Raw genomic sequence first — 14,257 nt, 5'->3', positions numbered from 1 at the left:
ACAGAAGTTCCGACGTGAGTGCAGCATGGCCAAACAGAAGGTGGCTGTTTTTTAGGCCAAGACTGGTCATGTTGCTGCCGTACCACTCGTGCAGCAGTGAACCATCACTGGGGACCGATACGCCAATCAATGGCTGCTGCAAGTCCTGGAACCCATTTCCAGTCGCCGTCCAAGAACTTGCGCTCGTAGTGCCCTTCTCCATCGTGACAACACACCTGCCTACAAGTCCAGGACAGTGGTGGATTTTCTGGCCCATAAATGCATCCAGGAGTTTGGTCATCTGGTGTACAGTTCAGACCTGGCCCTCTGCGACTTTGTGTTCCCACAAACCAAGTGCAAGATGAGTGGGATTAGTTTTGAGTCACTGATAGCTACGAAGGAGACCTTCATCAAGCATGCTTCGGACTTGCCCAGCTGCTTCACCAACTGGCTTGAGTGCATAGACTGCTCTGGAAATACTTTAAAAAAAATGTAATATTAACTTTGTTTGTAAATACAGATGTTTCCTCACTCATCTTTGCTGCAGTCGCGCCAAACAGCCACTCTTGGCGCAGCTGCTGCTGTGAGAATCTGCTAGCATTGGGCGTCTTTTTTTTGCCGAAAATGCATTTAAGTTGCAATGCAATGCGACTAGGATGCACCAGGAGACTGTGCTGCTTTATCTGATATGTGACACTAACATTTCTGTGTGTGACTGAGTCTGTCAATTAGCATACGAAGTGCTACGATGCAATGGCCGCAGCTCTTTTCCACACCAAGTTACATTTTCAGTCTCAGTTGCCCACAGATATAGAGGTGTCACATATCAAATTAATCAGCACAGTCTCCTGGTGAGTCCTAGCTACATCACATTCCAACTGAGACGCATTTCCGTCAAAAAGACAACGCAAAAAAAAATAGGCTCTACACTGGCAGAGTTTCATGGGACCGGGCGGCTCACTCATGCCAAGGCATATAGCGCTTCATGGTGTATTGAGGCTAGATGAGAAAGAACACATCTGTATAATACTTTTAGTGCATTCAGAAATTTATTGCACATTCCTCGTACAGCTTATAGATTTGCCTTAAGCCCAGGGACATCACTGAAGCCAGACTTTAATTCATTGTACAGAGACACTACTAGAGATCTTATCTAACCACCTGCATATGAAAAAGTGCTTTTCCAATAAAAGAAAAACACATACAAAACTCATAATATTGCAAGACAAACTGTAAATAGACAAATCTACACAAGATGTTTAAGGAGGAAACATGCACACCTTAAAACAAAAGGTCATGATTTTACTAGCCAAGCTATTTCCTCTGAAGAGTGTCTGCATGGAGTCTGCTAGCTCGACTTCTTTAGAAAACATGTTCCACAGGAGCTGATACAGGAGATGACGGGAATCAAAGAGCGTCACAAGGACACGCGCTAGTTCATCCTATGTAGTGGAAGAGGAAAAGTCAGCAATAACTCACAAGAACTAAATTTAAAATAAAAAAAATGAAAAAAAAAGGAAATATTCATAGGTCTGAAAAAAAAATAATAAAAAAAAACAATGTAAAGCTAAAAATGTATAACCCATACCATCTTTATAAGCCTAAAAACAAAAGAATACCAACAGAAGAGAAGACTTGTTCTTACCTGTTAAGTCTCTTTGACTCCATAGGGGTGCATCCTATGGAGTCAAAGAGACTTAACAGGATGACACTGGGGTAACTGGATGACCCTGGGGTAAAAGCCTGGAGAGGAGAGTCTGGGCAATGAATATATAATGAAATTACCCACAAGCCCAGGCTTCTCTCCTTTATACCTCTAGCCAGAGGCCATCAGTTTAGTTTACAAACCCACAGTGGAGCGAGGCAGAGGAGTCGAAGAAAAAGACTTAACAGGTAAGACATAAGTCTCCTTTTCTTCTTCCTCCACTAGGGGGAACAGGCATAAAACGGACGATCTAAAGCTATCCTCTATGGGTGGGGATGCTCCTGAGCTGCAGTGAGCACAGAACGCCCGACGGCGGCGTCTGAGGATGCAAAAGTATTAATTGCAGAAAACCTGATGAAGGTATGAGTAGATGACCATGTGGCAGCCTTACAGAGCTTTTCTGCAGAAGCCCCACAGCGTGCTGTGCACAAAGTCCCTGGTGGAATGGGCCGTCACCACGGCATGGGTAGGAAGGTTCGCCAAGAAGGAAGTCTGGCAAATAGAAGAGCAGAGCCAGCAGGCCAAGGCCTGCCTAGAAGCCGCCAAGCCGTCTTAGGAACTTCAAATAAGACAAACAGAGAATCCAACTTATGAATCTCCCATTTTGGCATAAAGCTGGAGAGCCCTTCCCACATTAAGGAAGCTTCTGGCTGAAAAGAGTCCACTGTCTGGAACACAGGTACCACAATCTCCTGATTAAAGTGGAAGCGGGATACCTTCTTGGGAAAGTAGCCCAGGTGAGTCCGCAGCACAGCCCTGTCTGAATGGAAGACAATGGGGAGCGACATGATAGGGTGCTGAAATCAGACAGCCTCCGACCCGATGTCTAGGAGAAAAACAGTTTTCCACGGGAGCCAGCGCAAATCCACCGCCTGTAACGGATCAAATAGAGCCGACTGGAGAGCACGGAGAACTAAAGACAAGTCCCATGAGACACGAACTGTGGCTGAACATGGAGGACTCCCTGGAAAAAAGTTCTCACTTTCGGGAGCAGAGCTATCCGTCTCTGTAAGAGAACAAATAAAGGCCAAAACCTGGACCTTCAAAGACGAGAGCTGGAGGCCCAATCCATACATGTCTGCAGAAAGGAATGCATATGGGAAAGGCAGAAAGACCTGGGGTTAAGACCCCTGGTGGAACGCCACGAAAAATAAGTACGCCAAACCCGGTGACAAGCACGTGTCGAAGAAGGCTTCAGAGCCTACAGGATGGTCCGAACTACTCTTCTGGAAAATCCTTTTGCTCTTAGTTTGATATTTCAAAAGCCGTCCCGTCAAAGTGAGACGGGCCAGATCCGGATGGAGACATGGGCCCTGGGAAAGGAAGGTCCGGCCACAGGGGAAGACGCAGTGGGGAGTCGATGGAGAGGCCCAGAAGATCTGCGTACTATGCGTGCCAAGGCCAATCCGGTGCCACCAAGATCAAAGTGCCTACCTCCATCTTGAAATTGCGGAGAACCCGAGGAATAATTGACATCGAAGGGAAGACATAAATCAGAGGGAGGGTCCAAGGAACTGTTAGGGCATGTTCTAGGAGAGCTTCCAGATACCTGCAGCGGGAGCAGTATCTCGGTAGCTGATGATTGTGACGAGATGCCATCATGTCGATGTCCCGTAGGCCACAATAGTGGACTGGTAGCTTGAAGATGTCTGGATGCAACGCCCACTCGCCTACATGAACGTCCTGATGACTTAGAAAGTCTGCTATCCCCATTTTGAACTCCCGGGATGAAGACCGCAGATAGTGCTGGAAGATTATGTTCCGCCCAGCGAAGAATGTGGACGACTTCCTTCATCTTCCTTCATGGCTCCCTGACTGCCGCCCTGGTGGTTGATGTAGGCCAGTGTACCTTCACCAGACGTCCCTGCAGGAGGTGCTGTGTTTAACACAAAGCCCTGTATACTGCACGAAGAGATGAGTTAAGACCCCCCCCACCACCACCACCACCCCTGGCTTGCGTCGGTAGCAAGAAGGACTCAGTCCTGGATTCAAAAGGGGTGGCCCTTGTCCAGATGGGAGCGATGGAGCCACCACAGTAGGGATAGATGCATTTCCTGGGGAAGAATGAGAGTCTGAGCCTTGAGGTTCAGGCGAGACTTGATCCACCGCTGTAGAATGACCCTTTGGAGAGGCCGGGAATGAAATTGACCGTACTCCACCATGTCGAACATTGAGACCAAGGACCCCAGAATCTGCATGCACGAATGTATGGATTTCCTCCAATTGATTATCCATCCGTGTCTCCGTAGAAGCTCTACCGTCAGATGGATGTGATCTCTGAGAATTGTCCAAGTTTGTGCCAGGAGAAGCAAGTCGTCTAGGTACAGTAAAATATTGATGCCCTTGCGACACAGGCGTGCTGCCATTACCGCCATCACCTTCGTGAACACAGAAGGTGTTGCCTGCAGACACTTATTATTGTAACACTCTCCAGGCTAACAAACTGTCTTCTGTTACAGACACATTTTTACTCATCAGTCCAGAGCACCTGCTGCCATTTTTTACGGTACAATAATGTGTCTGCAGGCAACAGTGAAGCATGGTGGAGGTTCCTTACACGTTTGGGGCTGCATTTCAGCAAATGGAGTTGGGGATTTAGTCAGGATTAATGGTGTCCTCAATGCTGGGAAATACAGGCAGGTAATTATCCATCATGCAATATCATCAGGGAGGTGTCTGATTGGCTTCAAATTTATTCTGCAGCAGGACAACGACCCCAAACATACAGCCAATGTCATTAAGAACTATCTTCAGCGTAAAGGAGAACAAGGAGTCCTGGAAGTGATGATATGGCTCCCACAGAACCCTGATCTCAACATCATCAAATCTGTCTGGGATTACATGAAGAGACAGAAGGATTTGAGCAAGCCTACATCCACAGAAGATCTGTGGTTAGTACTCAAAGATGTTTGGAACAACCTCCCTGCCGAATTCCTTCAAAAACTGTGTGCAAGTGTACCCAGAAGAATTGATGCCGTTTTGAAGGCGGTGACACCAAATATTGAATTGATTTAGATTTCTCTTCTGTTCATTCACTTTGCATTTTGTTAATTGATTGTACTGTACAGTACTGTGCCTATATATATATATATATATATATATATATATATATATATATATATATATACACATACACACACACACACACTGTACTCACCACTGTAAGGGATATTCCCTCAGTGACCAGTAACCTCGGCAGGCACAGGTAAAGTACACTTACTCACAAGAACACAGACCACTCAATGCAGAATGTGGGCTAAAGCAGCTCAATAATCCAGCTTAATTAGCAGGAAGGAGCAAATATCTAGCACAGTTGCTGGGATCAGGCTATGAGAGGAGACAGGCGCCCAGCTTCTCTCATCAACACTGAGGCTGTAAAATGGCTGCTCAGCTTGTAGGGGAAGGAGGAGAGAAGAGAGGATATGCCTGGGACTTACTGGCCTCGTAGGGGGAAGTGCGTCCCAGGGTTGGAGAGGGGCTAACAGGGAAGCGCCCGCCTCCACCGTCTGGTATAACCCCAGGGAAAATGGCCACTGCTGCTATTAAGCATCCACTGCTCCATATAGTAATCCCTGGTGGTGTAGTGGGAAGCGTGGTATACCAGGAGCCCCAACTGCGAGAACCGCCGGAGGTCTCCTTCACCGCAAACCCACAGTTCCCTGCATGCAGGGGTCAGTCTTACCTTGTCCCCGGGGAGCGCAGGTTGTGGCTCCGGTGTGTAGGAGTTTTCGGCCGAAGTCACTGACCCTGCGCTGTGAAGGTGGAGCGGCAGTGGGGGCGTCCTACAGGATGCCTTCCCCTGCCCACTCAGTTAAAATTCTGAAATTAAATAAATTGTGGGGGACCAACTAAAGCAGCCACCCTATAACTGGTGCAAAGCTCCTGCCAGCACCAAACACAAACTGGTGCCGGGGTATAGAGGAGAGGAGCCTGGGCTTGTGGGTCAATTCATTAACTATTTGGTGGCCAGACTCTCCTCTCCAGGCTATGCCCCAGACTCATCCCTAGGCCCCCTAGTGGAGGAAGAAAAAAAATCTCTTTAGTCATCTCAAAATATCGCACAATTTGACCCTTCTCTGCTGAAGATATATATTATATGTGTGTGTGTGTGTGTGTGTGTGTGTGTGTGTGTGTGTGTGTATATATATATATATATATATACACATATATACATATATATATATACACACACACACACATACACATATATATATATACACACATACACATATATATATACTTTTCTCGCTTGCAATATGGTTGGACCAACATGCAATATGAGGCACTTATCCTCATTTTATCCGATAGATTGAAAGCTTATGAGCAGGGCCCTGTTACCTTTCTGTCTGTCAATAACCAGTGTTATTTCATTACTACTACTATTATTATTACTGTCCTGGGGGTAAAGAGGGGTCTTATCCAACACTATAAAGGTATACCTAATGGGTGTGGTATAATATATCAACAGTCAATTTTGATATGGTCATAAAATCGACATCGACCATGTTCAGATAGTCACTGGTGGGCAGCGGCTCCAGTGATGACTTCCGGCAGAGTCATCTGATGGAGCGGCGTTCCGGTGGTTATACCTGCCCTAACCTACCCAGCTCCCCCCCCCAACCACAAGCCTAACCTCTCCCTAGTGCCTAACTCTTCCACCCCGCAGCCTATACCTAAAATGTTGTCAGACAACATTTTAGCAATGTCAACATGGTTATTGTCAACTTAATGATTACATCTCTATCTAAGAAAGTAGCCCACCAAGTATGTAGTGTCATTTAAAATCTGCAACACAACATGTACCTTCTTAATTGTTGATCTCAATATCAAATGTTAAGTGGATTTATTGTAACTTAAGCAGCGTACACACCACGAAGGATCGGCAGCCGTCCTATCTGATGATTGGTAAGTACATACACACTTACCAATCGTCAGCCAGATGTGTCATGCGTGACATCACAACTGGGCGGGCATTCACATTGGGATCTGTGTAATATCCCAAGTTCCGGAAGACCGTCAGCAGGGAAGATCCAACACGCTCCAAAAGGTAAGTATTTACTAATCCTACTCCACCCTCCCCCCACCTCTAACCCTAGTCCTCCTTTAGGGGTGCCTAACCCTAACCTCCCTCCCTAGTGCCTAACCCCCCTCTAAGTGCCTAATCCCAAGTCTCCCGGGGGGTGCCTAACCCTAACCTCCCCCCGGGGGGTGCATAACCCTATACCCCCCTTCTCCTACCCTAAATCTAACCCTCCCGGGGGGGGGGGCCCTAACTGTAATAACACACACCCCGCCCCGCCTCTGTCCACTCCCGGTTTACCTTCGTTCGGTATGCCAGACGTCGGGATTTCGACAACTGTCCTTAGTACCTTGCTGGGATTTTACAGTCGGGAAGCCAGCGGTCTACATTTCAACCGTCTGCTTCCTGACTGCATCCCTTCACATGTGCCCCACCCAGTTGTGATGTCAGTCACCGGCGGCCTCTACAGTGAGTGTATGGGTGGTCTGCTGACCATCCGTACATACAGCACGATGCACCAAAATATCTGCCATCAGCTGTGCTGCACACCCAACGCGACATGTCATTCACAGACCTAACGCTGGTATACACCCAACGATGCACCCACGGTATATCGGACGTTCAATTGAATATATCAGCCAGTGTGTACCCAGCATTGGGCCCAGATTATACATCGAGTGATATTCTTGTTCTCATTCATAACTAATCCTAAATGGTGCTCCAACCAATTAGCTCCTAACGGTCACTTGAACAATGGCAGTTAGGAGCCGATTGGTTGGAGCATCATTTAAGATAAGTAATGAGTGAGAACAAGAATCTCACTCGTTGAAAAATCTGGGCCTTAACTTTTATGTCTAATATGGATTAAGATCTCCAGTTCCTTGAAGTCTCACCGTGGAACGTCTGTAATGCATGCCTGACGTGTGATGTGCAAGGTACTGTTCGTTGATGTACCTCATTTAGAAGCCAGCTGTCAATGGTATATATGAAGTGCACCAGCCAAATAAGATGCCTGTACTACTCAGTTACCTTTGGCAACCTTTCAAATACATTCCTGGACCTAGTTTCTACAAAGCCTGTTAGGCTCCTAAATGCAGCAATGATATCAATGATGGGAGTTGAGAGAGTTCTCTTTAATGGAGTACTCAAATATATGTCATAAGTTCATATCTAACAGATCTTTAGAAATCAAACTACTAACCCTTGCAACTATATTTCTAAATCTCATTAATAGGTATCATATAATGCAAATTGTTTTGCATTATTTAATGCAATTCTTAAATACATTTAGCAATACAAAGTAGAGACTTATCACAGCAGGTTTAGTCAAACATTGTTTTTTTCCTATGATCATTAAACACACCACATTTGTTATAGCTTTTCAGAAAAATATATGTCTAAACTATAAAGAGTAAACAAATTTAACTGACCCACTGGGAGCAGGGAACCACATTGGCTAGAGCCATGGCAATAGGTAATTCTCCCTGATCACCCATCATGGTGACCAATTCTACCAGTCTCTCAAAGCGATCAGCTAGGACAGTTTCAGCTAATGTGTCAAACTCTGTTCCCTGCTGCAGAATTTTGGTAAGGACTTCCATAAACGTAGCTCTCGTCTGAAGATCCTTATGGTAGCCAAGACCTAAAAAGCAAAATGTGTAGTGATGAGAAAAAGATAATATACATGTATCAGTAAATGGACATTTACTAAGTGCTCATTCAATTACAGACATCCGTCGCAACTCACCTATTGAGTGCATAAGGCCACTATCAACATTGGCATTTAAGAGATTAGACATAGCCAAAACTGTACAGTGTCTTAGGGAAGCCAATCGCCGTGACATGCCTCTCTTCCTACCACCAGTCTGCGTGCCATCATCTTCTACCTCACTGCAGTCATTCAGCAAGTTCATAAACAGGGTGAAATATCTAAACAAATAGTAAAAATGTATAAGCAAATACTTAGTGTAATATCATTAAAAAAATCTGGAAAATTAGAAATACAAGTCCTTTAACAAATCAGCACATTCCTTATTGGGAAGCTGTAGCAATTTGTGTAGTAACATTAGAACAGCAGTGGAAAGGCCTGCATTCATCATCCCAAACCTGCAATGTGCACGTGCACTCTGTTCATACATAGATTTCTTGGGAAATTTGAAAACAGATTTACGGACCATATTGTGGTTAGGGTTAGGCTTAGGCTTTGGGGGGAGGTTAGGCACCACTGGGGTTTAGGCACTAAGGGGGCAGGATTAGGGTTAAGGCACCACTGGGGGAGTTAGGGACTAAGGGGGGAGGGTTAGGTTAAGGAACTAAGGGGGGAGGCTTAGGTATGAAGGGGGAGGGGTTGGGTTTAGGCACTAATAGGGAGGGCTAGGGTACGGGATGGGGAGGGTTAGTATGTTGGGTGGGGAGGGTTAGGCTACAAGAAAGGAGAATTGGGATTAAGAGAGGGAAGGTATACTTACCAGACTCCAGTCGGAATACCAACCATCAGGATGGCGCTGTCTGCATTCTGACAGGAGGCATCCCGACAGCCAGCATTACATACCCATTCCGTCCCACAGTAGTGATCTCTCCAGTATAACATCCACTACACACACGTCCCAGACCATTAAAACTCACTAAAAAGGGGATATCGCCCAATTAGAAAGTTTTAAGCTGGGTACACACTGGCAAATATATCTGGTGCCCGTCGGCCAGTGTGTACCAGCGATATGTCTGAACGACGTCGTTCATAGACATGTCACATCAGCTGTGCTGCACAACCGATGGACAAATATCTGCAGATATATCTGTTAGGTGTGTACCCACCTTTATCTTACATAGAAGTCTGGTAAGAGACCATATCCCACCTCTTATCTTATCTCTTATCTTACATGATTTGCTGATACTTCAAGTGCTTCATCCCTATTGGCAGATTTTTTATTTTTCATAGTCACATAGAGGTATATATATAGGTTTTATCTTAGCCCAGAAACTGGTTTGGTTGGTTGGTCGATTAGCATTTCAAGACTCATACCCAACTCACACACAAAGGGCGGAATTCAATTGTTTTCATCCCCTATCGCGCCCGACGGAGCTATTCTATTCTTGCTCCTGTCGGGCGCGACCAGCTGCCAAGTGCTACATTTCAGCTCGCAGCCCCTGGGGGATGAGAGCTGAAATGTGCGAAAAATTACATGTTTGGGCGCCCAAACATCACTTTTCGCGATCGCGCCCAGCACTTTGGTCGGGTTTAGCTGCTTTACGCGGCTAAACCTGACCTCTATGGGCGCGATCAGCGCGAAGAACGGCAGCAATTGAATGGCGGCCTGCGATCTTTTGTCACTTTAGACGGGAGATCCGGACCGCGTAAACAATTGAATTCCGCCCAGTGACCACATTCTGCCTAAGGCAAAAGATTAACATCTCAACACGTGGCCATGAGTTCTCTGGCCTTTGTTGTAACAAACACAAAAGGTTAGAACTAGAACCATCCCCTAGTGATAACCACGCCCACAGGTGAGGAGGCGGCTGGGAGTAGGATCCCACACAGAGAGCGCTCAGACACAGAGACACTCAAGCTGGCCACAGACATAGCGATGTGTTCACGATCCGACATTTCCCTTGCCTTGAAAACTCCAATATCAACATAATCTCAGAGATATATCATTGATGACTGGCAAATATTAGTAGCTTGAAAAACGTCATTCAAAAGGATTCTGTGGAAATCCACTAGTGGTATAGAAACTTGATTAGCAGAGCCAAAGTGTTAGTATGATTTGCATCCATATAGTCTCACCACACTTAGGGAAATCCTGAGCAAAGCGAAGTCCCCAGATAGTACCGGTGATAGGGCAATCCTCTGATTTACGTTCCCCGTCTGATAATCAGAATCGCCAATGTGATGACGTCAGCGGCAGTGTGATGACGTCAGCGGCAGTGGGAGCAACACATCAGTGCCCAGATAAGTATTAATACTGGCTGCTTGACAAGTGGATCTGTTTAAACATTGTGGTGTTACGGATGCAAAACCTCAGTTCTTTATGCAATAGCCGTGACGACTTCTCATATCTGGGCACTGATGTGTTGCTCCCACTGCCGCTGACGTCACATTGGCAAGCGGCAATTCTGATTATCAGACGGGGAACGTAAATCACAGAGGATTGCCCTATCACCGGTACTATCTGGGGACTTCCCTTTGCTCAGGATTTCCCTAAGTGTGGTGAGACTATATGGATGCAAATCATACTAACACTTTGGCTCTGCTAATCAAGTTTCTATACCACTAGTGGATTTCCACAGGATCCTTTGAATTACATTTTTCAAGAGACTAAATTTGCCAGTCATCAGTGATATATCTCTATGAGATTATGTTGATATAGGATACTAGTTATACTGTATCTTTTAACTTAATTTTATTGATGTATTCACATGTAATGTTATATATGCATAAAATGTATTATCAATTAATCCATCGCTCCCTTGGGTGTGAGAGTGTGTGTGTATATATATATATATATATATATATTTATTTGTTTATTTGTAGAAAAAAGAAGTAGCGAGGGCACTCACTATTATTTGCACAATAAAATCCTGTTTATTCACATACCACCAGTATCATATAGCTGTATAGTCCGAAGTTTCGGTCTATACACTTTCGGTTGCACTTTCCTTATGGCTTGATTAATATATGGCTATGGATGCACCTTGACAAAGGTCTCATATGGGGACCGAAACGTTGGACTATACAGCTATATGATACTGGTGGTATGTAAATAAATAGGATTTTATTGTGCAAATAATGGAGAGTGCCCTCGCTACTTCTTTTTTCTACATATGTATGGACCCTGGATGCTCCATGTGGTTACATTGAGGTGCACCCCTCTGGGTTGACGTTAGCTGCAGTGAGTGCGGGCTATACTGGACTTATATATATATATATATATATATATACACACACACTCATTTGGTTTATGTTGATATGAGAGTGGAACCCAGACAGAAAGAGAACTGAAATACACACAGGTAAGTAAAAGAATCAAAATACCCCTTATCACATATGTTAGCCCCACGACTGCAGGTCATTCAGAGCTGAGAAAATTACAGTTTACAGTGGGTGTAAAGACAGTGGATGAGGGGGAGGAGACCAACCAGCTCCTACCTGAGGGGGGCACTTACTAATGCAGGAGATTCCAACTTTGAGTGGAGATCTTAATTTCAGCACACTAACCCTTTCTGGACAGTATTAATCTCGGCGCTCAATCCCCACCCCCAGCACACTTCATAAAGGTGAAGCCTACTATCCGACAGTGCCAAGCTCACTGCCATGCCTCTGAGGGTGAAACAGGAGCGCGGGATATGGAACATTCAGTGTGGAGCTTTAGTGAGTGGGAGAGACAGAGACTGCCACAAATATGAGGGCTAATGAGTCCCCCTTCAAGGTGGGCAATAGGTCAGACCTAACTGCTTAACAGGCAATTACTTGGTAGACAATTATAAGACTTGGGTCTGAGGCCCCTATGCCTCTGGGCCCCATAGCAATGGCACCCCTTGCACCCTCTATAGCTACCCCCAAGTACATGACCTAAAACAGCAAAAGTAAATACACAGTAAAAGCACAATTAAAAAATAACACTTGGGAAAACAAGAAGTAGTGGTTTACGGAAACTGTTCTATTTTTATCATTTCTGTTACCCGCACGACTCAATAAAATGACCAAGTCTGTTTCAAGTGTATCAGCTTCTCTTAATTCAATTCATTTTTATTCAAGAGTACCGACGACGTTGAAAGATGCCAAATTGTAATGCTATATCTTTATTTAATATGTAAACTATGGTATGGTTAAGCTGTAAATTACACATACTTCAGGAATAACTGGGATTTGGCTTCCATTAATTCTACTCCATCTCCTTCCTCTGGCTGAAGAGGTAACCCTGCAAGAAGAGATACCACAGCCTCCATGCTTGCCTGATCCAGGTCTCTGTGCAGGAAAACCATAACAGGTAATTAGACCTTCACAAAACACAAAACTCCAGCATGGAAAACACAGATAACCAAATACCTTGTGAGGCATTTAACATCCTCATCTGCAGCTTGATTAGATGTTCCCATTACCCAGTCAGTCAAATACTCCACCATCTTATTTCTAAATGAACAGAAAAGTAAAACATCAGCTTCAATACATTGTTCACACTGGGCTTAAGAGATGTTGGATACCATTACATACATATAAACACAAATAAGAACAGTCTTCTTCGGGTAAAATGGTGACTACACATACATTAGTTATGCCTTTTTAGTGTTTCCTTAGTAAATATCAAATAAATACTCACCTAAACTTCATTTCCTGGCAGAAAGAAAGATCATCCCTTCGTTCCATCATTACTTCCACCAGCTGACACAGCTTTGTTTTGATCTGAATGGCATGCACCATGTTCCCCAGTACACGAACATATCTAGAAACATAATGTTTTGCATATTAAAATTACGCATGTAAACAAACCGATTCAACGTCAAACGTTATCTAGACACTCAAAGATCAGGAAACACATAGGTTACCATGCGATAGGACATAAGATACTTGAACGTGTACTTTTTTATTTTTCGGTGAATATGGTCTAAATCCCTTCTTTTATCAACACTGACAAAACGATTCTCTGATTCTTAAGCTGGGTACACACTATGCTATATATTGTACGATATATCGTTCACATGCGGATATAGGGGGTCATCCAGACCCGCTCGCGAGCGGCAGTACGCTCGCAAGCGGGTCGGTGTTCCCCGCTGCGCATGCGCACGACGGAGGGAGCTCCGTCGTGCGCATGCGCGAGACCCGGGGAGCGAAGGAGTTTTCCATCGCCCCGGGTCTCGCCCCAAAGGGGGCGTGCTGTCGATGTTGATTGACAGCACGCCCCCTTTGGTGGGCGTGCCTGCCAGACGGAGGCGTTCCCATGGGAACGCCTATCGACTGAAGCCGGCCCCACTGACATCACTAGTGATGTCAGTGGGAGTGATTTTGGCTCTGATAGAGCCAAAATCACTCCAGGGCTTGTGGCTGGGAAACCCTACCGCAGGGTCTCCGTCGCAAGTCCGATGGTCGCGATGGTAAAGACCATCGCGACCATCTTTTTGCCCGCTCGCATATGCTGTGGGTGGTCACCCACAGCTATACGAGCGGCCAGGAGGCCTCTCCATTTTCATGGAGGAGGGCCCTGATTCAGAGCGAGCGCTCTGGTCAGAGCGTTCAGCTCTGAATCAGGCCCATAGTGTGTATGCCTGATCACAGCACAGCAGATGGGATGATGCACCGTGCCGTTACATGCAGCATGCAACAATAATACAAACATATAGGTACAAACTTCTAAGAAAGTTATTTCATAATAACGTTAGAGTCACTGCCTTGAAGAATTATATGCAGTCCCGAATTCAGGGGACATGTAACACATTGGGCTATCGTACACTGGATTGTGCTGTGTGTACGGCACGCAATTTATCGTTACATCGCATTGTCGCTGGGTCGTACATCATATATGTGTATCCAGCTTTAAAAACAGCTTATCTCAAGCTCA

The 14,257-nt window shown here is 45.3% G+C and overlaps 1 protein-coding gene across 8 annotated transcripts in view; it reads right to left on the bottom strand.

Annotated features, from left to right (window-relative positions):
• Positions 1–14,257, bottom strand: part of NF1 (neurofibromin 1) — a 297,405-nt gene that overhangs the window by 145,208 nt on the left and 137,940 nt on the right. For all 8 annotated transcript variants that reach the window (XM_088456127.1, XM_088456122.1, XM_088456124.1 and 5 more), the window contains 6 exons: positions 13,022–13,144; positions 12,751–12,834; positions 12,553–12,669; positions 8,452–8,633; positions 8,135–8,346; positions 1,260–1,421 (listed from right to left, as the gene is read on the bottom strand). In XM_088456127.1, coding sequence (XP_088312253.1) covers positions 1,260–1,421; positions 8,135–8,346; positions 8,452–8,633; positions 12,553–12,669; positions 12,751–12,834; positions 13,022–13,144 — 880 coding nt within the window. The remainder of the gene's footprint in view (positions 1–1,259; positions 1,422–8,134; positions 8,347–8,451; positions 8,634–12,552; positions 12,670–12,750; positions 12,835–13,021; positions 13,145–14,257) is intronic.

Source organism: Taudactylus pleione, unplaced genomic scaffold (genome assembly GCF_031769625.1).
Source record: "Taudactylus pleione unplaced genomic scaffold, aTauple2 ptg000687l, whole genome shotgun sequence".
Classification (NCBI taxonomy): Eukaryota; Metazoa; Chordata; class Amphibia; order Anura; family Myobatrachidae; genus Taudactylus; species Taudactylus pleione.
This window is presented reverse-complemented; position numbering and strand designations above follow the sequence as displayed.